This window comes from Panthera onca, chromosome C2, assembly GCF_046562875.1.
Source record: "Panthera onca isolate mPanOnc1 chromosome C2, mPanOnc1 haplotype 2, whole genome shotgun sequence".
NCBI classification, from domain to species: domain Eukaryota; kingdom Metazoa; phylum Chordata; class Mammalia; order Carnivora; family Felidae; genus Panthera; species Panthera onca.
In genome coordinates this window covers 13,301,463-13,327,897 of record NC_138347.1, presented here as the reverse complement: position 1 = coordinate 13,327,897, position 26,435 = coordinate 13,301,463, and the positions used below count along the sequence as shown (strand labels likewise).

The following is a 26,435-nucleotide window of genomic DNA, read 5'->3' as shown; positions in this document are numbered from 1 at the left end:
AGCTCTATGCCCAACGTGGGACTTGAAATCATGACCCTGAGATCAAGAGTCATATGCTTTACTGTTGGACCCAGCCAGGTGCCCCTTAACTAACTGGAATTAAAACGGAAACTTAAAAAGCCAAAAAAAAAAAAAAAGAACTGGGGAAGCATTTAACATCCCTGAGAGTCACTCTCCTAAGACAGGGGCCAAAGTGGCTTTTAAACAAATTAAATATAAGTATAAACAGCTTTTTTTTCTAATTTGCTAAATCATTCTCACCAATTTATTCTTCCCAACAAGTTTTCAAATCCTTTGTAAGCACTCTGCCAAAAAAGAAAACCATTGGAATTCTCATTAGAATTGCATTAAAAATATAAAATAATTTGAGAATTGATATCTTTATAATATTTTCCTATCCAGGAACATGGGCTGTCTCTATACTCAGTCTTTTTATTTTTTATTCAAGTATAGTTAATATGAAGTGTTGTATTAATTTCAGGTATACAATATAATGACTCAATGATTCTATACATTACTCATAATGATCAAATCTGCTTCACAAATTTTTATGTCATCCTTGTGTAGGGATTATATTAATCTTCTTCATATAGTCCCGATTTTAGTATATGTGCTGCCAAGCAACCAATAAATATACCCAGCTTTTGAACAATTAAAAATTAACCAGGGCATGCCTGGCCGGCTCAGTTGGTGGAACATGCAATTCCTGATCTCATGGGTTGTAAGTCCCAGCCCCATGCCGGGTGTAGAGATTACTTAATGAAATCTTTAAAAACAAAATTAAGCAGAACAGCGAGTAAAAGTGAAAAAGCAAAGTCCTCCTCCATTCCCCAACTCCTCTTCATCCCACAACTCCTGCCCCCGCCCCCACCCCCAGCCACTCCCTGAACCTTCTCCAGCTTGGCCTGGTATTGGGTCTTTCTCCTCTGCAGGCAGGCAACCCCTGCACTCTAGGCATTACTTGCCTGGAGTTTGGGGGGTGGCAGTGGAAAATCACCCTCCCGCCCACAAGCCAACATGCTCTTCAAAGAAATGTTCACTCTGATCTGGCTGACAGATCACTCCCTTCTTCCAATAGAGACCATAGGAGGCGATGGTTCCAGGTCAAAAACTTGTCCGGCCACCTCTTAGCAAGTTATGAGGGGAGGTCCCTACACCTCTCTTAAGAATGTCAGGTTCTTGGGGCACCTGGGTGGCTCAGTCATTTGAGCAGCCAACTCTTGATTTCAGCTCAGGTCGTGATCTCATGGTTTGTGAGTTCAAGCCCCACAGCGGGCTTTCTGCTGTCAGTGCAGAGCCCGCTTTGGATTCTCTGTCTCCCTCAATCTGCCCCTCCCCTGCTCATGCACACACACACTTTCTCTCTTTCAAAAATAAATAAACATCAAAAAAAAAAAAAAAAAAAAAAAGAATGTCAGGGTCTTGTCACATGTCACTTATATTCTTGGTTTGGAGCATCAGTTGTTATTCCCGGACAGGGGTCTGCTACAGTTCTCCAAATCTGCAGTTGGTGGATTGACTCCAGAGACGGAATCTGTCCCAATGATCATTTCATGGTCAGCTCCTTCAATATGAACGTGACATGATCGAAATGTGACTTCCCTTCATGTGGGCCATTCTAGACGCTCTAAGGGAAATCAACCAGCATTTTGGGCTTCCCTGACTGCTCAGATACCTTCCATCTTTCTCCAGTTTTAAGAGTCTGGGCATCTTGGCCCAACTTAAAATCTAAGGTTCTCATCCGTCATCTCAACTAATGAACAATAAATATTATACACTCTGCTGATTTCTGTGTAAAATGATTCTAGTACCAATCCTAATGTGCGTGTGTTGGGGGAGGGGCTCCCCACACCGTTCAACAAGTATCCGGACACCAGCTAGGTGTCCTACAGTTCAACTCAATTCTGCCACCATCTACCCAGAGAAAGCATCAGATTCCACAGGTTGAGGTCTCAGTCCTGCAAGAATGGTCTCACCACCCCTCCACCTCAGAAGCTTATCATAAGCCCAATTTATCACCTGTGCTTCTGACCAGCCAGCTGTAGATCCGAGGTTCTAATGGCCCCCTCCTTGGGCTTGATTAATTTGTTAGAGCGGCTCACAGAACTGAAGAGGAACATGTCGCTTGCTAGATTACTGGTTTATTATCAAAAGAAGATATGCCTCAGGAACAGCCAGCTAGAAGAGATGCATAGGGCAAAGGGGGGAAAGGGTGGAGAGCTCCCATGCCCTCTCCCGGGGTGCCACTCTCCCTAAATCTCCACATGTTCACCCACCCACAAGCTCTGTACACCAGTCCTTTTGGGATCTTGTGGAGATCTCGCTGGATAGGTCTGACTGATTAAACCACTGGCCACTGGTGAGATCCAACCTCCAGCCCTCCCCCCCCCCCCTTGTGTAGGGCAGGGGAGGCGAAATTAAGTTCTGACCCTTGAGGCACACGGTTGGTTCTCAAGGCAACCGGTTTCCATCCTTAGGTGCTTTCAAAAGTCACCTCGCTAATGCTCTTATCACTTATGGAATTGCAAGGGCTTTTTAAAGGAGCTCTGTGCCAGACATGGAAAAAGATCACATATATATTTCAGCACAGTATCACACTGGACACAAATATCCTTTCGTTAGCGAAATGCGGACTTGAGGAACATAAGCAGCCTGCATCTTCTTTTGATACCAATTGATTGATCCATCAAATATTTATTAAGAGTTCGCTCTGTGCCAGTGCTATGCTGGCACTAGTGGTTTCATGATGAGTAAGACAGGCAAGGTCAAGGTTGAAGAAGGACACTCCTGTGAGCTGGCTTTCAGTTATTTCTAATTCTAAAGGAAAAGACTCTCTGAAAACTGAAAAACTTACCTCAGTCTTGTTGAAAGTAAACTGAAGCATATTAAACATTTTAAGACTTGGAGCAAAAATCGACCGCAATCAGACAGCACCCAATCTAACAGATAGGAGCCCCAAGGAGCTCCCAGCTGAAAACGAAAGACTTTTATAGGCAGAAGGGAACAGGAACAAGGGAATTATACTGGGCAAAAAAGTGGGTTGGTTACTGAAAGGTTACTTTTCTTTGGGGACGGCAGGGAGTCTCTCAGGCAGAACACCTAACTATTGCTGATTCCTGACTGACTGGTTTGAGATTCCATTTCTGGGAGAGCCAAAACTGTAGTTCAATTAATTCTCGGTTTGGTGATGTGGGACTTAACACAAGCAACTCAATTTAGGGCTGGCTGGCTTGTTTTTAAGTCCCAACCAAAGGTGAATTTTTTTTTTAATGCCTATTTATTTATTTTGAGAGAATGAGAGACAGAGGGTGAGCAGGGGAGGGGCAGAGAGGGAGAGAGAGGATCCCAAGCAGGCTCCACACTGTCAGCGTAGTGGGGCTCAAACTCACGAACCATGAGATCCTGACCTGAGTGGAAATCAAGAGTCTGATTAACTGACTGAGCCACCCTGGTGCTCCAACCAAAGGTGAATCTTATATCCTAAAAATTTGCTTCGTAGTATTTTTAATAGTTAAGCATTTAAAAAAAAACTATAATATTTTTGGAAAAATTAACACAGTACATGAACATGGCAAAGTCAAATGGCCCAAAAGGCTATACAGGTAAAAGTCCTTCCCTTCCCTCCCAACCCTGTTTCTGGCTCCCTCTCCCAGGGCTGCTAGGTGAAGTTTTGGACTTAATGCCTAAGTGGGGCCTCCTGGCCAGCTCTCCTTCTCCTCAGTCCTATCTGAGATCTTTGGACCCGAGGGCTTTGGCTTGCTGGACAAAGGGGGCGGGGGTGAGGACAAGTCCCCAGTCCCCACATGAGGCCTTGAGTTCTCATACCCCATCAGCTATCGGGAGTAGAGATAGAAGTCATTCATTCTCAAATGCTTATTGATTGATCCAGGCATTTGGAATACACTGGCCAGTAAAACAAACAAGTCTCTGCACTCATGACAGCTCACATTCTAATGGGGGAGGACACGGTGAAATGCAAACATGAAAAGTAAATTACAGGAATGAGTAAACCTTCCTTCTTGGGGGTGGAGAGCTGGTGGCAGCGGGGGGGGGGGGGGTGGCGAGTGCCTGGCTTAACGTTTGCTTTCTTGCTACTCTCACTGCAAACTAAAGAGCTTTAAGTTGGGAAGTGGGCAGTGCAAGGGGTCAGTGGCTATCACCGATGGCTCTAAAACAAACACGTGTTCCTGCGCTTCCCTTCAACAACAAAAATAAAACAGACCTCACAACACAAGAACCCAGTGAATGACCAATTTTTCATCTTTAAGCAGTACTCTTCTAGAAAAGGGGCCATTTCTGATTTCCAGGAAGACTTCTTATGGCCAGTGGGTTGGAGGTGGGGCCCAGGAAGAAAGGAGTGAGTGCACATCACTCACAGGGGCCACGATCCTGGGCAGGCCCTCGCGTGTGAAATTCCCTGGTGTGAAACAAGGCAAAAATGACCCCTCTTCACTCTTCCCTGTTCCTTCACTTACTTGTTTTTAATTGCGATAAAATACACATAACAAAAAATTTACTACCATAACCCTTTTTTAACGTTTATTTATTTTTGAGACAGAGACAGAGCATGAACGGGGCAGGGTCAGAGAGAGAGGGAGACACAGAATCCGAAACAGGCTCCAGGCTCCGAGCGGTCAGCACAGAGCCCGACGTGGGGCTCGAACTCACGGACCGCGAGATCATGACCTGAGCCGAAGTCGGACGCTTAACTGACTGAGCCACCCAGGTGCCCCTCATAACCATTTTTAAGTACACAGTTCAGTGGTACCTAGTACATTCATATTTCTGCAACCATCACCACCATCTACCTCCAGATCTTTTTTCGTCTTGCGAAACTGAAACTCTATCCCCATTGAACAACAACCCCCCCATTCTCCCCTCCCCCAGCCCCTGGCACCCACCATTCTACTTTCTGTTGTCTGTGGCCTCCTCTGGGTCCCTCATACAAATGGAATCACACAGTGTTTGTCCTTTTGTGTCTGGCTTCTATCATTCAGCATAATGGAAGGTAACCTCATGGTTCATTCCTGTTGTAGCAAGTGTAAGGATTTCCCTCCTTCCTGTTTAAGGCTGAGTAATATTCCACTGCATCTCTGTACCACATTTTGTTTACCCATTTGTCCAGGGACACTTGGGTTGCTTCAACCTTGTGGTTATTTCAAATAAGGCTGCTAAAGAAACATGGGTATACAAATAACTACCTGTTCATGAGCTGCTTTCAATTCTTTTGGGTTTATGCCCAGAAGTGGAGCTGACCTCCTTACTTTTCTTTTTTAAATTTTTTTGACATTTATTTATTTTTGAGAAAGAGAGACAGAGTGTGAGCAGGGGAGGGGCAGAGAGAGAGAGAGAGAGAGAGAGAAAGAGAATATGAAGCAGGTTCCAGACTCTGAGCTGTCAGCACAGAGTCCGATGTGGGGCTTGAACTCACAAATCATGAGATCATGACCTAAGTCGAAGTTGGATGCTTAACTGACTGAGCCACCCAGGCACCCCTAGAATTAATGTGACTCGAAGCCCTGTACTATAAGACACTGAAAGGTTAACAGAAAGCACATGTTATGAGAAAACTGTAAGGGGGAAAAGAGCCCTGATCAAGTGGCATATGAAGGAAGGTAACTGTTATTTTGAAGGGGGGCACCTGGCTGGCTCAGTCGGTGGAGCATGTGACTCTTGGTCTGGGGGTTGTGGGTTTGAGCCCCATGTATAGAGGTTACTTAAAAATAAAATCTTAGGGGCATCTGGGTGGCTCGGTCAGTTAAGCGTCTTTGGCTCAGGTCATGATCTCACAGTTTGTGGGTTTGAGCCCCGCGTCGGGCTCTGGGCTGACAGCTCAGAGCCTGGCGTCTGCTTCAGATTCTGGGTCTCCCTCTCTCTCTGGCTCTCCCCTGCTCATCCTCTATCTGTCAAGAATAAATAAACATTAAAAAAGTTTTCTTAAAAAATAATAAAATCTTTAAAAAAAATTACTATCATTTTTGGTAATAGTTTGGTAAAACCAAACATATTCTACAGACCTTAGGTACTCAGTGTGTGTTTTGTCTGAATCAAGACTCATGGCAGTCTGACGATATTTAGTTCCTTTAATTGTATTTAACATGCAAAATTAGAATAACCAAATAAAGTGTGGCTAGCAGACCAGCAGCAGCAGCAGGTCCTGGCGGCCCATTAGAAATGCACATTCTCGGGGCACCTGGGTGGCGCAGTCGGTTAAGCGTCCGACTTCAGCCAGGTCACGATCTCGCGGTCCGTGAGTTCGAGCCCCGCGTCAGGCTCTGGGCTGATGGCTCGGAGCCTGGAGCCTGTTTCCGATTCTGTGTCTCCCTCTCTCTCTGCCCCTCCCCCGTTCATGCTCTGTCTCTCTCTGTCCCAAAAATAAATAAAAAATGTTGAAAAAAAAAAATTTAAAAAAAAAAGAAATGCACATTCTCAGGCCCCATCTTGGACCTGCTGGATCAGAAACGCTGAGGGGTGGGGCTGAGTCATCTGTTCTTTAACAAGCTCTCCAGAGGGTTCTGACGCACAGAAAATTTGAGGCCCTCTCAGGTGGAGAAAGTGAAACACTTTTTCCTCAATATTGTGGGAAGTGAGGGAAAAAGAGAGCTGCAGAGGCAACAAGTACTTCCTCTCTCCCTAGTTCTGAGGGCTGAGGCAGAAACACAGAGAGAGACATGGAAGATCTTGAGAACTTTAAGAGGGTTAGTGGCATGCATACAAGAGCGGGCGGAAGAAGATCAAAGGTCTTGGAGAAGGTCCATGTGAGGAGACATTTCAACTTGGCACCAGGCGGGTGCAGCCGGGTATGGAGGGAAATGTCAGGAGAGGGAGGTCTGAAGAGCTTCACGTGGCCTATGCCTGGTCCCTACGGCACCTGAGGTTTCTGTGGGCCCCAGTGTCGGAATACAAAGAGGCCAAATCAACCGGTAGGCCAGCAGAAGACTGGGGGCAGGGCAAAGAAGTAGGGACCTGGGGATGAGGCAAATGGTTGGAACCACAGGTGGGACCAGTGACACCACAGCTGTCACCCAGTCCAGAACCATACTGGACCAGCTGCTCCACGGCAGAAACCAACAAGGACCCTGATGACATCACATGGATAGAAGGTGCCCTCCTCCACTGGTGCCCAGAGTCGATCCTGGAGCGCACTCTCAGGAATGGAGGGAAACTCAGCATCTACCAGTGAGACAGGAGACTGTCCACAGTCTGAGGAAGGCAGGCTTCTCCAGATGGAGAAGTGTGGGGTTTGGGATAATTAATAACCTCCTCCGGAAAGTGACTAGCATTTATGAGAAAATAATTAAGCAATTTTCTCGTAGACTCTGATGAGATTAAGAGCCTCTGTGGGCAGTTAGATTTACCTGCACTGTCTTGTTATGAATCACCTGAAGCGCTAACCATCAGGCTGATACTGAATAGACAATCGTTCACCTGACAGTCCTTTTTGAACCTAACGTTAACAATATTAGCTTACTTTTTTCATTTTTTTGAGAGACAGCGCATGCACACGAACAGAGGGCAGGGGGGGGAAAGAGAGAACCTTAAGCGGGTTCATCGCCCAGTGCAAAGGTTGTGTGTGGGGGGGGGGAGGACATTAGGCTCGATCTCACGACTGTGAGATCATGACCTGAGCCAAAATCAAGAGTCTGACGCTGAACCAACTGAGCCACCCAGGTGCCTCTGGTCTCCTTACTTCTATCAAAAGTTTTTACCAAAAGAAATCTCTGAACTGGCTTTATTCCATGCCTTGCTCTTCTATAGCAAATTTAAATAAAGTTTTATGCATGCTCATAACAAGTTCATGAGAAAGGTGCTTTAAGTGTCTAAAAAGCACTGAGTTAATCTAAAACAGTGGTTTTCTGGGGGCGCCTGGGTGGCTCAGTCAGTTGAGCATCCGGCCCTTGATTTTGGCTCAGGTCATGATCTCACGGTTCACGAGATGGAGCCCTGTGCGGGGCAGCACTGACAATGCAGAGCCTGCTTGAGATTCTCTCCCTCTCTCTATGCCCCACCCCCTGCCTATGTGTGTGCGCGCGCGCTCTCTCTCTCTCTCAAAATAAATAAACACTAAAAAAATCAAATCAAATCAAATTGGTAAAAAAAATAAATAAATAAAGCAGTGGTTTTCAAAAGTGTGCTCTCTGGGACAACCAGCATTACCTGAGAATACACTAAATGTAAATTCTCTAGCTACACCCAGGTCTAATGGATCATAAACACAGGGAGAGGAAGGTGACTTCTGGCTATGGCCAAGTGAAAAGGTCAGCAAATCCTCTCCCCAGAATGCAACTATAAAGCGAGACAAAATTGACAAGAATGACAATTTCAGCGCTCCGGAAATGGGCCAGAGGCATACGACCATCTGAGAAGTGTTTATGCTTGAAAACTGTTGACCTGTGGGTCAGAACAGAGGATGTCCAAGGCATTCTGGCCTGGGACTGCTTCTATGCCCGCCAGCCCAGTGGGTGTGAAGGCTCTGCCGGGGCGGGACAGGCCGTGACGGCTGGCAGCCATGCTGCTGTGGTTGAGGGGGGCCCAGGGGAGTTAGTGTAGGGGACATGATGCCCACGTCCAGTGACACTGTCAGTGGAAGAGACGGCAGCCTTGCCTTTCAGGAAGTATTACAGGAAGTCTTTCAGACTGAAAGGAAGTGACATCAGATGGCAATTAGATGCACAGGGAAAAATAAAAAGCACTGGAAGTGGTAAATATGTGGGTTAATATAAAAGACTTTTTAAACATTATTTCCTCATTTCTCCTCTTCATTTCTTTACAAGATATAAGATTACGTAAAGCAACACTCATAGCACTGTATTGTTGGGTTCATACCACGTATAAATGTAATACATACAACAATAGTAATACATGAGAAGGGGAAGAGAACTGAGCTATACTGCGGTAAAGTTTCTATATTTTGCCAGAAGTAAATTTGTGTTAATCTCAACTAGATTTGGTAAGTTTAGATGCTGTAATCTGTAGAGCAACTACTAAGAAAATTCATTTTAAAATAGTAAAAAAAAGTTAAGAGGAATTTCAATGCTATACCAAAAAATATTTAGCACAAAAGAAAGCAATAAAAGAGGAACAGAGAAGCAAAGAAGAAGACATATAGAAGACAAATAGCAAAATAGCAAATGTAAATCCAAACATATTATTAATTATATTAAATGTGAATGGCCTAGGGGTGCCTGGATGGCTCAGTCGGTTGGATGTCCGACTTCAGCTCAGGTCATGATCTCGCCCTTCATGAGTTTGAGTCCCATGTTGAGCTCTATGTTGACAGCTCAGAGTCTGGAGACTGCTTCGGATTCTGTGTCTCCCTCTGTCTCTGCCCCTCTCCTGCTCATGCTTTATCTCTCTCTCTCTCTCTCAAAAATAAATAAACATTAAAAAATAATAAAAATTTTAAAAATGTGAATGGCCTAAACATCCCAATCGAAAAGTGGAGATATTCAGATTGGATAAAAAAAAGCAAGATCCAAATACATGCTCTCTGCAAGAGACACATTTAGATTCAGAGACACAAACAGTCTGAAAGTAAAAAAATGAAAAAAGATATATCATGAAAATAATAATGATAAGAAAGTTGAAGCGGCTATTATATGGACATCAGCTAAATAAGATGTTAGAGGGATATTTCATAGTGATTAAAGAGTCACTAGATCAGCAATCTACAAAACCCTATTTCCAAATAAGATCACATTCCAATGTAAGGGAGGTTAGACTTCAATGTATGAATTTTGGAGGGGTCACAATTCAACCCACAACAAATCCAATGTCCATCAACTTGTGAGTGGAAAAACAATTTGTAGTATATACATATAATAAAATACCATTTAGACATAAAAAGGAATGAGCTACTGATACATGCTACAACACAGATTAAGCTCTAAAACATTATACTAAGTGAAAACACTCGGGCGCCTGGGTGGTTTAGTTCGTTAAGCATCTGACTTTGGCTCAGGTCACGATCTCACGGTTAGCAGGTTCGAGCCCTGCATTGGGCTCTGTGCTAAAAGCTCAGAGCCTGGATGGAGGCTGCTTCAGATCTGTGTCTCCCTCTCTCTCTGTCCCTCTCCTGCTTGTGCTCTCTCTCTTTCTCTCTCAAAAGTAAACAAACATTAAAAAAAATTAAAAAAAAAAAAAGAAAGAAGTCAGATGCAGAAGACTACATGTTGTATGGTTCCATTTACAAAAAATGTCCAGAAAAGGCAAATTTATAGAGAAAAAGGCAGATCAGTGGTTGCCTAGGGCTTGGGATGGGAGAAGGGATTAAGCAAAAACCAGCAGGAGGAAACTTATTGGGCTGACAGAGAAGTTTTAAAACTGAATTTTGGTAATGATTGCCAACTATGCAAATTTACTTTAAAAAAAAGAAAGAAATCACTGAAGTGTACACTTATAATGGGTGATTTTTTTATAGTATATAAATTATATTTTAATCAAGGTATTTCTTTTTAAAAAGTTTCGGGGCGGGAGGGTGGCGCCTGGGTGGCTCAGTCGGTAAGCATCCAACTTCAGCTTGGGTCATGATCTCGCGGTTTGTGAGTTCGAACCCCGCATCGGGCTCTGTGCTGACCGCTCAGGGCCTGGAGCCTGCTTCGGATTCTGTGTCTCCCTCTCTCTCTGCTCCTCCCCCACTCACACTCTGTCTCTCTCTCAAAAATAAACATTTAGAAAAATAATTAAAAAATAAAAATAAATAAAAACTTTCGGGGGTGGGGACCTACAACCTGGGTATTAAAAAGCCTTCTAGCTAATTCTTATACTAAGGTGTGCAAATCACTGCTCTAAACTGATTAAACTAGATGAACTTGACATAACATCACTGGCACATCCAAGTCTCACCCAGCTCTTACCCACCTAAAGTGGTAGAGGATCATGAAGACAATTACATCCGCCTAGAGGGAACAAATTACTATATTTTCTTTATAAATCTGAATAGCATGTGTGTTAAATTTGATATAGAGCCTGGACTTAGAAGTGACCCTGAGGTTCAGACCCACATCCAGGTGGACAATGCCAGCTTGGCACTTCCAAGGTTCCTCAGGCACCCCAGATGCATCCTGTCCTGAATGAGGCTCTTTATCCTTCCACTTGCTTTCCTTGGTAAATAGCACCACCATCCACACCCTGTGCCCCAAGCCTGAACCCAGAAACTACATTTGCCACCCCCCCCACCCCCCATCCTGACCGTTGATAGTCAATGAGGCTAGCAGTTGCATTTCCATTATCTCTCCCCTTTTTTTCCAGTAATGGCCTTAGGCCAGGACCTTATCACGGCTCCCAAATGGCCTCTCTGCCTTCAGTCCACCCAACCCTTGGTCAGTCCCCACACTCAGATATCCTAGGAATCACCCTCACATATGAACACAATCGTGCTGCTTCCTGCTAAAACTCCTTGGGTGGCTTCTCCTCTTTATCAGTTAGAAACTGCTTTTGACTGCACATAACAGAAACCTGGTTATGCTTGTTTCACCAAATAAAGGTGTTATTTTTCTCATGTGATAAAACAATACCCATTCTCAAAGAAAACCATTGTTAGTTTCTTAAAAAAAAATTTTTTTTTTTTAATATTTACTTATTTTTGACAGAGAGAGACAGAGCGCGAGCAGGGGAGGGGCAGTGAGAGAGGGAGACCCAGAACCCGAAGCAAGCTCCAGGCTCTGAGCTGTCAGCACAGAGCACGACATGGGGCTCGAACCCATGAACTGTGAGATCATGACCTGAGCTGAAGCTGGACACTTAACCGACTGAGCCACCCAGGTGCCCCAGAAGGAATGTCTTTTTTCTTTTCAAGTTTATTTATTTTTGAGAGTGAGCTAGCATAAGCGGGGGAGGGGCAGAGAGAGAGGGAGGGAGAATCTGAACCAGGCTCTGCCAGTGCAGGGCTCAAACCCATGAACCATGATATCACGACCTGAGCTGAAACCGAGTTGGATGTTGAACCCACTCAGCCACCCAGCTACCCAGAGATCATGACCTGAGCTGAGGTCAGACGTTCAACCAACTGAGCCACCCAGTTGCCCCCCACAAGCCCAGTGTCTAAAAAAACCCCAAAAAACTCCCAGGTGGTTCTAATGTGGGGCCCAGGTAGCTTCGATTTACAGCCGAGATCTAGACAGAATTATCCAAGAAGACACTGTGGGCCAGACTGAGCCAGAGACCAGCTTGGAACTGCTGAAAATAAAGCATATGACATATGTTATTGATGAGATTATTAAATATCCAGCTAACTGGCAATCACAGTTTGCAAACTTCTAATTGCAGACTGTTCACTCCTGCTTACTAACGTAACAATCTACATTAACTCTTACGCTATTCACTTTCCAACTTTTAAAAATGCCTCCGATACTTCATGATTCTGTGATATAATCTTCTTACAAGGTTTATTGGGAATAGGTTTCAGGTTGGGGGATTTACTATCATCTGCATTTTAATAGCTGCAGAAAAACTAGCTAATACCACTTTTAACAGTTTCTCGTGGGCTTCCTAGTTGTTGGTGCATTTGTTTCTTAGCATTAAAAAAACCCTCTCTCTTTCTACTTTGCTTCTTTTGGATTATCCCTAGCTCGGACGTTTTCCTACAATTCATATAAAAATATGTTTTCATTAGCAAAGGCCTTGGTGATAATCCCTTTGTGATGTGTGATATGAAGGAGATTAATAGAAAACTAAATATTTACCGAGAATGATGAAGATATAAGGGGGAAATTACTTGCAGTCACAGAAATACAAATGATTCAGGGAAAGAGAAAGATGAGATAAAAGAGAAAAGTAGAAAAATGAGCCCTAGGAAAGGAAGAAGAGGAAGGGGAAAATGGAAACGCAAGACTGAATTTCTAGTCTACCTTCTCACTCACCTCTCAACGACAGAGGTCCCCAAAACACTGATTTTCATTCTCAGGAATGCCAGAATGACACATCACAAGCTGCTTAGTCATCTACACAGGCTGCAGTAATATCGGAGACATCTATCCCCCTTCATCATTCCCTATAAAATCAAAGTCGCTCTGGATTACCTGTGCTCTATTCTGACTGTCAAATTCCAGCCACATTCTGGGGCTCAAGACAAGCCCAGCTACTTTAGGACTCTTTGGACTTCTTGGAGATAATGATTCTCAATCGGACTGGCCTGGTACAACAGTGAACTTTTCAAAATTACCCGTCTGAGTACTCTGGTCACACTCCAGTTTGAAACACACGAACTCTGGGGCTAAATTATGGAATTGAGTCCAAAGCCATCACGGAATCCCAAGGTTCAAACGAATAGGCCTGCCCTAACGTTTACAAGACTGGGGCAAGGGCACCATACACTAAATATTTAAATGATATAAATCAAGATAACAGCCAAATAAAATATACCCTATCCTCTGCCTTAACAAATATACCTTCATAAAGACCCAGAAGGCAGATTCAAATATGGAATTCTTGGACTTCTTGAGTTCTATGTAGGAAGGCGGCAAAAGAATGAACGCCAGTCCTCTGTCCCTGGTCCTTCCTTCCTTCCCCAGCCCCAGGCTTCAAGGTGCACTGAGGGGGCCTATGGTCAAATTCAGACACATACCCATGGTGGCACAATCCATCTTTGGTGTGTCCAAGCCCTGGAAACAGGTCTAGTGTGCCAAGAAATTCCAAGGTCTTACATATTTAATGACAGTTCTGAACAGTTGAGAACAGTGGTTCTCAACTGGGGGCAATTTTGCCCCTCAGGGAACAGTTGGCAATTTGTAGTGGTATTCGGCTTGTCACAGCTTGCGGAGGGGGGGTGTTAGAGCATCTACTGGGTAGAGGCCCGGGGATGCTACTAAACATCCTACAAGGTACAGGACAACAACAACAAGTGTTATCTGACCCAATATTAATAGCGCCAAGACTCAGATACCCTGTTGTAGAAGGACACAATACTGCTCAAGATCACATACAGGCACGCCTTGGAGATATTGTGGGCTTGGTTCCAGACCCCTGCAATAACGTGAATATTGCAATAAAGGAAGTCAGATTAATTTACGGTTTTGTTTACACTATATGAAAGTCCAGTAAGTGTGCAACAGCATCAAGTCTAAAAAAATGTACACACCTTAATTTAAAAATACCTTATTGCTAAAAAATGCTAACCATCATCTGGGCTTTCAGCCAGTCGTAATCACTGATCACAGATCATAACGTAATAATAACAAAGCTTGATATACTGCAAGAATTACCAAAAATGTGACACAGAGAGTGAGCAAAGTGAGCAAAGTGAGCAAAGGCTGTTGGAAAAATGGTGCCAACAGACGTGTTTGATCAGGGTTGCCACAAACCTTCAATCCGTCAAAAAATGCGACATCTGCCAAGCATGATAAAGTGAAGTGCAACAAAATGAGGTATGCCTGTATTTAAATTCCGTAACCCTGTTCTAGAAGGAGGGGTAAGGTTCACCCTCCTGGCTCCACAGACTCTTTCCCCCTCAGGAGAGCTGGCTTGAGGAGGGGCAGAACAGGGCCTTCTAAAGTATGGGGCCCAGGGCCAGGAACTCCCTTGCCCAGGAGGGAGGGCAGTGCTGGGAATGAACCTCCGGGGTCCTCTAAACTGGCAGGACAACAAAGGCCTTCCACTGACCAAAACAGGGGGATGCCCAGGCTTCATCTGAATAGCTCAAGAGAGAACCAAGCCCCTGTCCCAGGCCGTTCTTTGCATCCATGGGCTGGCTGGTTCGGGGGCTGGATCCTTGCCAAGTACTCCCGATGGACTGAAACCTGACTCTCTAACTTCCTGGAACCCAAAGAAACTTAGACCTTGAGCAAAGGCCCTTTGGTTGGCATGCACACATTTATCCAACTCTCTGTTGGCATATGCCTGGAGAATAGTAAGTATAAGCAGCAAAATTACAAATATGTGCACTTTTGAGAGGACGATAAAAAATGTGGATTGTGCATCTCAGGTAGAGGAAGCCTTGGAGTCTAAGGATCTAAATAAATAAATAAGGTTTAACACAGATGTGGCTGAAGCACTCCCTGCCCTGGTGTCACTGTGGCCTTGGATTAGGTCTCAGTATTTTGTCATCCTCACCACCGAATCCTGCCGACTGAGGGAAATATGGATCCCATGGTGAAGAGTTCTCAGGAAATGGGGAGGATTTAAAAATCCCACAAAGCAAACAGAACACAAATCCCCAGCAAGCAGAGCTCTTTTTCCCGTATGTCTGTCCCTTCTTGGCCCCTGTCGGGGTCTCCTTGTCTCCACTTTTCTTTTCAGGACACTTTCCCCATCTCCTCTTTGGAGTCAGGTAGGGTCCAGCCCTTTGCCTCAATTTTCCTGCTTTCGTGGGCAAGAACTCCTGCAAGCCACAGCTTCTCAAAGCGAGGTCCCAGGCCAGCAGCACCGGTGCTACCTGGGAACAAGTCAGGAATGAAAGTTCCAGAACCACAGCAACCTGCAGTTTAACGAGCCCTTTGGGTGACTCTAATGCACACTTCCACTTTAAGGTAACTTCATCCCACCTCCAAAAACAGTTTAGTCAACTTTGTAGGTGTTCAGTCAGGCATGCCCTGTCGGGGTGGAAGATGAAGATGCCTACTCTCCTCCATGCCCCCAGCGTGGTTTATTTTAAAAATATCAACTTTTTTTTTTAAATTTTTTTTTTTTTTTAGCATTTATTCATTTTTTGAGGAACAGAGAGACAGCATAAGCGGGGGAGGGGCAGAGAGAGGGGGAGACACAGAATCCAAAGCAGGCTCCAGGCTCTGAGCTGTCAGCACAGAGCCCGATGCGGGGCTTGAACTCATGAAACGTGAGATCACGACCGGAACCAAAGTCGGACACTTAACTGACTGAGCCACCCAGGCGCCCCTCAACTTTTTTTTTTTTAAGTTTATTATTCTTTTTTTGAGAGAGAGAGAGGGAGAGAGAGAGAGAGAGAGAGAGAGCAGGGGAAGGGGCAGAGAGAGAGGAGAGAGAGAATCCCAAGCAGGCTCTGCCCTCCCCAGGTGGGGCTTGAACCCAGGAACCATAAGATCATGACCTTAGCCGAAACCAAGAGTCCCATGCTCAACAGACTGAGCCACCCAGGCGCCGCCCCCTTCCCATGGCCTATCAAACTAGCCTCCCTGCAAAAGTGTGTGCGGAGGAAGGTGGATAGGATTCTCAAAGCCATATCGTTGCAAACAAATTCACATTCACTGTAAAAAAAAAAAAAAAAAAAAAATCTACGAGAACCTAGCAGAAGTTAAATTTGCACCCCAAAGGTGCCAGAGTCTCCTGTCCATCTTTCTGTACATTTCGGAGCACACCGTGAATATGTTTATCCTTTAATAACATACACACACAAGTAGTTTGTGTTTTTGCTCATTTCGTAACAAATTTGGGAATGTCTTTCTGGAAGACTAAGCAATATTCCGGCGTTTGGAGGTATAAATTGTGTGCCCATTCTGCCCTCCTCCCCGACCGCTGGGGCAGGAGGGCCGGACGAAACACGAGAGACGTGCAGAAGTCAGTCAGCTGACGTTTTGGGATTCTCACCGGTTGTGGCCTTCTCGGTCTAACAGGAAAACTGTGAAGAGAACACAGAGTTCCTCTAGCCAGATTACCAACTCTGTGTGCAAAGGACGAAAACAACCGCAGGGAAGAAAAGGCAAGGGCAGGGATTCAGATGCGCCGACCTTACACACCCTCAGAAACCCAAGAAACAAGACACACATGAAAACCACAAAAAGCAACCAGCTTGACGCATCCCAATTTCCAAGCAACAGAGGAGACAAGGTCATTATAACCGATGACATTTCCAGACAAAGTGACTTAAGAAATTAAAGGCGTGCCACGTATACCTCATTTCCCCAGGTTCGCGTACTGCAATCCACAGGCTGGAAGGGAATGGCTGATTTTTTCCACAGTTCCATGTTTCTGGGCGTTTTCGAGCCGCGGGGCGGAGGGAGCCGGCGGCGCGGGACGCAAGGTTCCCCACGCCGCCCCTTAGTCCCGCCCCCGGTCGTTCCAGGCCACTCGCGTGCCAAAGCCCTGTGGGGCGCGGGCTGAGCGCGGGGGACGATTGGTTCCGGGCCAGGGTGGGCGGAGCCAGAGTTTCGGCCTTTAAGAGCGCGCGGCGCGGCCACCTCGGTTTGCGTCGGCGTCTTCTGCGGCGTCCTCCGGTGTCCTCGGAGCCCTCGAAGCTCGGACCGGACCCCGAGAGTCATGGAGATGAAGGCCGTGTGCGTGCTGAAGGGCCAGGGCCCGGTGGAGGGCACCATCCACTTCGTACAGAAGGCAAGGGCTGGGGCGGAGGCCGGCGGGAAGGCCGCGCCCGCTCACCTGTGCCCCGGAGCGCGGGCCCGCCGGGCCTCGAGCCGCCTTCGTCACGCCCCCGCCGCGCGGAGTCTGCGGGTTCGCGCCGCCCGAGGCCTCTGCCCCGCGGCGGTGCGGCGGCCGAGTGCTGAGTCACCGGGCGGGCCGGGCAGGGGCGGCGGTGCGTGGCTAGGCCTGGGCGGGGGTGCAGGGAAGGAGCCTCGGGCGGCCCCGGGGGTGCTTGGAGAGCGCGGACGGAGGCCGGCTGCCCCGAGGGCCTGGGCCGGCGTCGCCGCGTCGGTAGGCCGGGGCGGAGACGTGACGTTTTTGCAGAGGCTGTGGCCCTTCCTTGCGGGGTCGTTTTCTGGGTCCTGAAGCTCGTGCCGATTCGGAGTTGCGCAGTCCGGGGCCTGGCCGCCCTTGAGGTTCGGGAATGGGGCGGGGGGGGTGGGGGGGGGTTGGTGGTGGCGAGTGCGGCAGAGCCACCTGGGTATAGTCGCATCCGTTACCCCGCTTTGGGGTTTCCTTTCCGCTCAAGGGGTCTGCAGCTTGCAGCCTGTGGGCACAGCCCGTCCCCATGCGGGTGTTCGTACAACCCCGGAGCTAAGAGTGGTTTGTATATGGTTAGTTCAGAGGGTCCTAAAAAACAAGAGTCATGCGACTGTACAAAGAAATAAAACCATTGAATCCCTGAAGTACTGATTAGTGGAAGTTTATTGTGCACACACCAAAAGATGGTCGTGAACCGGGAGCACTCAGACCAATTCATGGAACGCGGCTGAGGGGTATATATTGTCATCAAGCATCTTCTGTAGTGAGAAGGCAGTGACTTTATGTTTCGCAGTGATGGGTTATGATTTCAGTTTTCTTAGATGCTAAGAAATTGGTTAGTGGCTACCACATACTGACCTTGGGAAACAGCTTGACTTTTGCTTACCATTTCCACAAGGCATAAATAAGAAATGACCCGTGTCAAGTTAGTCTTGCCAAATAAGCCAATTAAGCTTTTGCTTGTATGACTAACTTGGTTTTGTCTGATCAGGGAATTATCAAGGCTGGTCTCCGTTTGTTTTTGATTTTAAGGGGACAGAAACCTTGGCCCCTTGCAGAAAAGTTTGCTGACCCTTGCTCTGGGTCATGGTCTGGCTGTAAAGTCAAAGAAGATGGCCCTGGGCAAAGCTCCTTTTCCTCCTCCAAAGCTCCAGAAGCCAGAGATCTAACCTACTCCCTTGGGTGTTTTCCAGACCTGCGATGTTTTACCCTGGGTGCACAGTAGACTCATTTGGGGAGCTTTTAAAAAATGTGATACTGATACTAATTCCAGATCAATTATATCAAAATCTGTCAGGGCGCAATATGAGCATGGCTGGTTGGCTTTTTTTTTTTTTTTTTTTTAATGTTTATTTTCAGAGGGAGAGAACCAGTGTGTGTGTGGGGGGGGGGGGGGGGGTGGGCAGAGAGAGAGAGAAAGAGAATCCCAAGCAGGCCTGGCACTGACATCGCAGCGAGCTTGATGCAGGGCTGGATCTGACGAATTGTGAGATCATGGCCTGAGCTGAGATTGAGAGTCCGAAGCTTAACCCACTAAGACACCCAGGTGCCCCTGAGCATTGTTGGGTTTAGTTTCTACACTAGTACTAATTTGCATCAAGCTTTGAGAACTTTTAGAGGGTAGTGGATGGGATTTTGGAGTTGGAAGTCAGGAGACCTGGAGTGTCACTCAACTTGCTTGTCTGGACATTGATTTAACCAAATTTTCTGTAAAGTGGTTTTGAAATTGCTCTACCAACAAGCCCCCTACTGAGATGGTCAAAAAATAAAGTATACAGAAATACTCATTAATTATATTATGAAACACATGTTTTAGATTTGTCTCCCAAATCTTAGCAAGGTTACGAACTGATGGAAAATTGTCGTACTTTGCTTGATAATCATGATATTCAATATATGAATGAGGTTTAATCTTTAAAGGGGCTTACAGAAATGTGAGAGGACAGGAAAAGTAATCTTTGTAAGTGTCCCTGTTTATGAAATTTATGCAAGGGAGTTTAATTTTATCCTTCGAGTGGTTTGCAAATTTTCTGGAAAAGGCTTTTTGGCAGTTGACTAAATTTTGCTGCTTTCATTTGCCAGACTTTGTTTTGCTCCTCTTCTCTCCTTGTGTAATTTTGCCAAAATACTAGAGAATCTGGGCAGCTTCTGAGGGATCCCTTCCCTCTGGCTATGCAGAAATGGCTTCTGCTTTACATTCAGAAGCCGAGCTGTGAATCCATACGTAACTCAATCTACGCACCTTCCCTGAGCTGCATGTATGACTCCCCTTTTTCAAGTTCCAAACTTCATTTTGGTGGTGCTGTTTGTACCTGATAAAAGATCCTTGTGTAGTTGAGCATTACAGCTCTACGGATATGCAGGTGTGTTAAATTGGAAATAAACCATATTTGTTTGGTTTAGAGAGCGTTTAAAATTCTGGATTAGTGGGGCATCTGGGTGGCTCAGTCAGTTAAGCATGGTTTGTGAGTTCGAGCCCCTCATTTGGCTCTTTGCTGACAGCACAGAGCTTGCTTGGGATTCTTTTTCCCTCTTTGTCTGCCCCTCCCTTGCTTGCTCTCTGTCAAATTAAATAAAAATAAACTTAAAATATTTTTGGATTAGTTTCCAGTTTTTAAAAATCTAAAATTTTCACCCAGAAGTCCAGATTCCTGGCTTCTTTTTGAAAAATTTGGAGATCTTTTGAAAAATTTGAGCCTTCGTTAGCTCAGGACAGCACTCTGCGGGACCAGTTGGTTTATATTCCTTTCGCTTCCCTGACCTGTTTTTACTCATTTAAGACAACAGCGCAGCCCCTGTAGGGCTGTAACTAGGCAGCTTACTGCTGAGCTACTCCCGTGTGCTCTGCCTTTACCCAGGACCCGTGTGCAGATGCTGGGAAGACCCTGCCCTTTGTCTCTGTGCTCTTGGTAACGCCGTGTATTCTGGGGGGGGGGGGGGGTAACACTCTCATTTTGGTTTTTACAGAATTAAAGCTTATGTTTGGAAAAATTCTAGTGTATCTGTCCTCAAAAAGCAAAGAAGGGCAGCAGTTGCCACACTACTTCCTTTGAGCGGTGCTTTGTATCCAATGGGAAGTCAGATGTTCAAGGCCAACACCTCTTGTAACTGTTGGCCCTGACTATTAAAAAACAAACCAAGCTAAAAACAAAGACGCCATCATGTGTACTTCTGTGTGTGTTTTATTTTAGTTCCTAAAATCTCTTTGTAGCTATACTAGTTAACTTTCTTTCTTTCTGTATGTAGCTGTATAGTACTGTTACCTATTATTGTTGCCTGCGTGGTGATCCCTATGTGTTTTTCTGCCTTTGTGTTTTCATTGCCCTTTCTCTGTGCTGTCAGAGTGGAAAGGTTATCTGGGTTTGAATGCCTAAAATGACTTTAGAAGACAGTACCTTTGGTTAGAGCAGAATCAGTCCCCCGGGGACAGTGGGACAGGATATTTTCTGGCTATTAATAAAAAAAATATCTCTGGTGGAAACTGATAAATACCCATCTAGGGGGAGAGTGGAGAACCAGGGATCCTAGGTTAGTTGTATATGATTAGTGTCGTTTCGTTTTGTTTCTTTTTTTTTCTTTCTTTCTTTCCTTTTTTTTTTTTTTTTTTTTTGAAGGCAAATTTGCACGTTTGCTTTATGGAAGAGGGTCTGCATGAATAAAAAAAGGTGCTATGATGTGTTGACATTTGGGTTAAAAATTTGATACATACACCTATTCAGCATGTGCAGATATAGCATATTCAAAAGTATTTACAAAATAAATAACTTATTCATGTTACATATTCACTGTAAGGGAGTCAATCCCTACAAAGTCTATAATCTACCATTTAAGTGCTCACTCTACTTGCCACTCTGATTAGGTGCTTTTTCTGGGCTATTTTATTTATTTTAATGTTTATTTTTGAGAGAGAACAAGCAGGGGAGGGACAGAGAGAGAGGGGGACAGAGGATCCGAAGCAGGGTCCTAGCTGACAGCAGCGAGCATGATGTGGGGCTTGAACCCAAGAACCATAAGATCATGACCTGAGTGGAAGTCAGATACTCATCCTCAACCCACTGAGCCACCCAGGCGCCACTGGGCTCTTTTATTTAATTGTGATGCTGGCTTCAGGGCTCCTGGGCTGTCTTAGAACAAGGTCACATCTCCCTAGTGTTGGGTCCCTGGCCTGGAACAGTTAAATAGCTCGCTAGAAAGGGGTGGGCCTGGGATTTGGACACAGATCTTTCAACTCCCGTGTTCTTTTCCTGTGACTGGTAAAGATAATTCACCTGTTTTCTTTGTTTAGCAGCACTTGCTCTCTCAAACTTCTTGCACTTTTCTTTGACTAAAGGGCAATGGGCCTGTTGTGGTATCAGGAACCATTAGAGGATTGACTGAAGGCGAGCATGGATTCCACGTCCATCAGTTTGGAGATAATACACAAGGTGGGTGTTGTGTTGGTCCAGGGACTCCTACCTGTTTCACACAATAAGATAAATGTACTGAGTAGAGCTACCCCTTAACATGGAAAAAAAAAAAAAAAGTCAAGATAATATGATTACTAAGGTCGACCTTAGGGAAATGAGCCATAGCACTGGCTTTGGACTCTTGAAGTGTGGAAAGGAAGAGGAAGAAGTTGATGTGGTTTTTGTTTCTTTTTATGATCATATCTTGATTATAAAAGAGTCTCAAGTATTTTTTTAGAAAACAAAAAAGCTACTTTCTTACTGCCATAGTGATCGCGGGTGTTTGTGAGCTGGGGTTGAGGGTGGGTGCTTCAAGCACAGGGTCTGCATTTATTTGCATCATCCTGTAAGAATAGCTCCTGCTGCCGACGCAGGGGTCTTAGTGGGACAGAAGTAAAGTCAAATATGAAAAAAGAATGTAAACTCTTGATGCTTTGGATTGAGTTCCATTAATTAGAAGCAAGTTAACAAAAGTTTATGGGTTAAAATGCATTTAATCCTCTTCTACCATATTTGAGTAATCTGAACTGGGTGTTGAGACTTTTTATGGTGAAAACTTGATTCATCTTGCTGGAATTTGTTTTTACTGTTCTGTAATTTAGTTGCTGTAAAAATTGTGATTTAATGACACGCTTTGATCTATTTCAACAATTACTAAAACTCCTCAGGTTGCTCTTTACTTTTTTCCTGGCTCTGCTTTGGGAGGTGTGTGCCCGGCCGCTTGGACTTACTGTGCTGCTTCCTGTAACCTGTGTGTCTTCTCCCTGGGGGAGCTGGGTAGTAGCTGTAAACAATGGAGACTTTTCGTCACCTGCTGAGGGAAGAGAGCCATGTCACAAAAGCACTTTCTGCATTGTTGTGTTCTGTGAGAAAGGCCTTCCCTGAAGCACAAGAGTGCCATTTTTACAGAATATATTCTGAATGCCAACTCCTGGAGTTCTGTGAGGCAACAGCCTTGGCCCTTAGACAGAAGGTGCCATTTTATATTCTGCGGGTACCAAGTAAAGGCCACAGTAGGGCTCCTTGGTAGTGTGTTGCTGGGGAGGTGAGTTTTTGTAGTTAAGGTATGCTACCTTATAAACTACAGTCATAATCCTGGGGTTTTAATGATAGAAGAACCATGAAGATCAAGTCTTGGCCCTCTTGTTTTACGGGGCAGTGAAGAAATCAAAGCCCAGAGAAGGGTATTACCTTTACCGCTGTCACACACACTAGTTAGAACTTGTCCCTACTGCTTGCCTATTTTATTTTGTCTTAAGGTGTTGCTTCCTGTTTTTATGAACCTAGAAGTTATGATGTAGGTCAGTATTTTCTCTGTTTGAGGTTTTAGTAATGACCAGTTTGTTTTAAGAATTTATTTTGGAATTCGGATTCATAATTTAGCTACCTTTTTGTTTTTGCTTTTGGCAAATAGGCTGTACCAGTGCAGGCCCTCACTTTAATCCTCTATCCAAAAAACACGGTGGGCCAAAAGATGAAGAGAGGTGAGTGACAAAGTGCTTAACTCTTCTCAAAAGTATGGCACTGGCTTGTCGGGTCAGAGCGGGTATAGTACTTGTAGATTGCACGCTGACATAACTGAGTGGTCTTCCCCACCTCTGCTCTTGAATTCACTGCCTTCTAGGTAGGCCCTCTATGTATGTATGCCTCCCACCCCGCCCCAAGTAACCCTGTATCCCCAAGTGCTGGAGCGGCTTATTCCCTGGGCTGGTAACTGACAAATGGGGACACTTAAGACGATTTGGTTTTGTAGCATTTATTGAATATAGAACTAATACAAGTGCCAAAGGGAACTAATACAGGAAATGTCATGAATAACAGTACTGTCAACCACTAGCAACATAAACCATCATTGTGAAACATAGGTAGCCTTGTAGATAAAATTGTTACTGAAAATTCAGTGAGTCCATTTGTATGTGTGTTTCCTGAGAGAGCCTTTCAGGAAAATACTAAATTTAAGGACTGGGAGTAATTTATTTTTATAACAGGCCTGGGGCATAGCTTTCTTAGCCATGCCAAGAAGTAACAGGCATAACTCAGAATTTACCCTTTGCACTTTACCACTGAAATTCTAGATGTGCCCCCATCCCACGATTCTTCCCAGAGTATTACTTTGTAGATTTGAAGCTTTGAAGAGCAATGGGTCTAGAATGTCAAGTTGTTTCTGGTTTGTATGTTCCAAAATTTTGTCATTCTGAAAAAGTGGGTCCTATTTGATACATATTGTATCCACCTCTTTGTCCATCCTTATGTATCCGACTCAGTTTTTAATTCAGCTCACAAACTAGCCTGATGGTAAGGTAAATGGAAATTAGTCCTAATCCCTGACGCTTTTTCAATGTTAGGCATGTTGGAGACCTTGGCAACGTAACTGCTGGCAAGGACGGTGTGGCCAACGTGTCTATGGAAGATTCTCTGATTGCACTCTCAGGAGACCATTCCATCATTGGCCGCACGATGGTGGTGAGTTTTCATATAATAGGATATGCGTACAGTTTTTTCTAACAGTCCTGTATCTTCTCACAATTTCATGATTATCGATCCTGATCCACATACATTGTACTTTTAGTTCAGATTAGGAAAAGCAGTTAACCTATCGATGACAGTGACGATGAATTAATGATCTAGGTTGGTTACGAACACTGTTCTGCTAAGATGCAGTAGTAGAGTAGGTTACGTTTGATCATATTAGATCCGTATTGTGGAAGCAGAAGTCGTCTTTGTCTGGTTTTTAAATGGCCGTATTTTCTTGCCACGATTGAATGTCCCCCTCCGCCCCCCGTAGTTAAACAGAACATTTTGTTAGGTCTAAAATCTGAGACAGGCCTCAGTATTCCTTATTCGCATCTGCAGGTTATGGTCACTTGTCTAACACGTGGAAGGGACTGCCTGGGAGCTGCATCTGGTTCTCACAAACACCAAGTAGTCTAGGCTCTCTGTTGCCTGTAGTCCTTTCTTTACAGCTGACCCTTGACTTTTCTTCAGTTGTAGTTGTGAGGCAGAAAAATCATCGATCAGTGTTAGATGAGCCAAATTGAAAATGCTGTTATTTAAATAGTCCCGAGATATTTTTAAGATCATTTAGACTTCTAGTTCATTAGGCACAATTTTGAGTTTTTAAAATTCACCTTCCTTTTCTTTTCTCTCCAAAACAATGTTTATTGTAAGAGAATACGTGTAATTGAGGCCATGAACATTTCTCACGGAGGGTTAACATTGGCACGTGGTGGCCTAGAAGAGTTGTTGGGGTTTTAGCGATAGCAGCTCAAACCTAGCATGGACAGTTAACTTCCATCTGAATCATCAAGTGAAAGCTCTGAGTAGTAGTTGTTGCTGTTTTTTACTACTAGATTAAATATTAGCGTATTTCCCTGCTAGGAATTATTTTAACATGGTGTTTTCTAACATTAAGTGGTTCTTAAAAGTCTTTTGGGTATTGTTGGGAAGAGGTGGTAATTACTTGCTAGCACTAAGTATGTTAATGTTCTTAAAACTTTTTGAAGGTCCACGAGAAACGAGATGACTTGGGCAAAGGTGGAAATGAAGAAAGTACGCAAACGGGAAACGCTGGGAGTCGTTTGGCTTGTGGTGTCATTGGGATCGCCAAGTAAATATTCCCTAGGATGCGATCTGAGTCCTAGTAACTCCTATGTTATCTTGCTAGTTGTAGAAATTTCACTTGATAAACATTAAACACTGTAACTTTAAAAGTGTAATTTGTGTGACTTTTTAATTGCTTTAAGTACCTGTAATGAGAACTGATTTATGATCACTTGGAAGATTTGTATAATTTTATAAAACTCCTATTCAGTTAAAATGTCTGTTTCAATGATCTCTGTATTTTGCCAGGCTTAATAATCATATGGGTATTAAACTTCATTGTCTGAATTTCTTCAATTCTCATTCAAGCCCGCAATAAACAAATATACCATATGGCACTGAATTTTGAACCTAGTGAAGTATCCAGATTGAAACTCAAAATTAGCTCTTGATACCCTACATAGAGTTTGAACAGAACAGATTTAGTAGTAGGTTGACAGGTATTACATGTTTCATAGAGGTCACTTTTCAAAGTGTTTTAAATGATGTTTAAATTTTTAGCAGCCGGTCTTTTAGCTAAGACTAACCTCAATTTCAATCTTGGACAAATATCTTTTGTCAGCTTCAGGGAAATTAAGATGGTTTCTCTGATTAGCTCCTTAGCATTTCGACTCAGTAAGATTAAATTACCTACCTGCCACAGTGGCACATATTCCTCTCCATACACACATGAACAGTTGCTCCATCTGTGCCAGTCTGCTTTCACATTAGCCATTTAAAGAAATCTACCATAGCATTTTAAGATGGAACCAAGGAAATGTTTAAACGTGGGTTATGTCTAAGGATTTCTGCATCAAATTAGTAAATTTAAGGCTAGTTCTCCTATCGTAAGTACTTGCTATGTACCTATGAGAAACTGCTTTTAAATGAATGTTAACCTATTTCAGATTTGACTCTGGAGCACAGTCGTTTATTGAGAGTTGCAGAACATTATTTCTAATAGAGAAACCAGAAAGAAGCTACAGTTCTGATTGATCATAAATATATGATATACTTAATCAAATGTAGGATATCGCTTGGGAGGGGAAAAGCAAATTTGGAAAAGGACAATTTGTAATGCTTTCAGAGTTTTAAAATTGGTGA

At 44.4% G+C, this 26,435-nt stretch overlaps 1 protein-coding gene and 1 non-coding gene across 2 annotated transcripts; one reads left to right on the top strand and one right to left on the bottom strand.

Moving 5' to 3' along the window:
• Positions 1-522: 522 nt before the first annotated feature.
• On the bottom strand, positions 523-624 carry LOC132684449 (U6 spliceosomal RNA). Its single transcript, XR_009612669.1, has one exon. It is a non-coding gene; the product is annotated as a U6 spliceosomal RNA (small nuclear RNA).
• Positions 625-17,063: 16,439 nt separating this feature from the next.
• SOD1 (superoxide dismutase 1) lies at positions 17,064-25,468 on the top strand. The gene is made up of 5 exons (XM_060640379.3): positions 17,064-17,238; positions 21,638-21,731; positions 23,167-23,236; positions 24,098-24,215; positions 25,256-25,468. The coding sequence occupies exons 1-5, from the start codon at positions 17,167-17,169 to the stop codon at positions 25,361-25,363; spliced, it is 462 nt and encodes a 153-aa protein (XP_060496362.1). The 5' UTR covers positions 17,064-17,166; the 3' UTR covers positions 25,364-25,468.
• The last annotated feature ends 967 nt before the right edge of the window (positions 25,469-26,435 follow it).

Coding starts and splice junctions, on each gene's coding strand:
- SOD1 (XM_060640379.3), top strand. CDS start 17,167: ATGGAGATGAAGGCCGTGTGCGTGCTGAAGGGCCAGGGCCCGGTGGAG. Junction 23,237..24,097: donor GGGCCAAAAGATGAAGAGAG/GTGAGTGACAAA, acceptor TTTCAATGTTAG/GCATGTTGGAGACCTTGGCA. Junction 24,216..25,255: donor TCATTGGCCGCACGATGGTG/GTGAGTTTTCAT, acceptor AACTTTTTGAAG/GTCCACGAGAAACGAGATGA.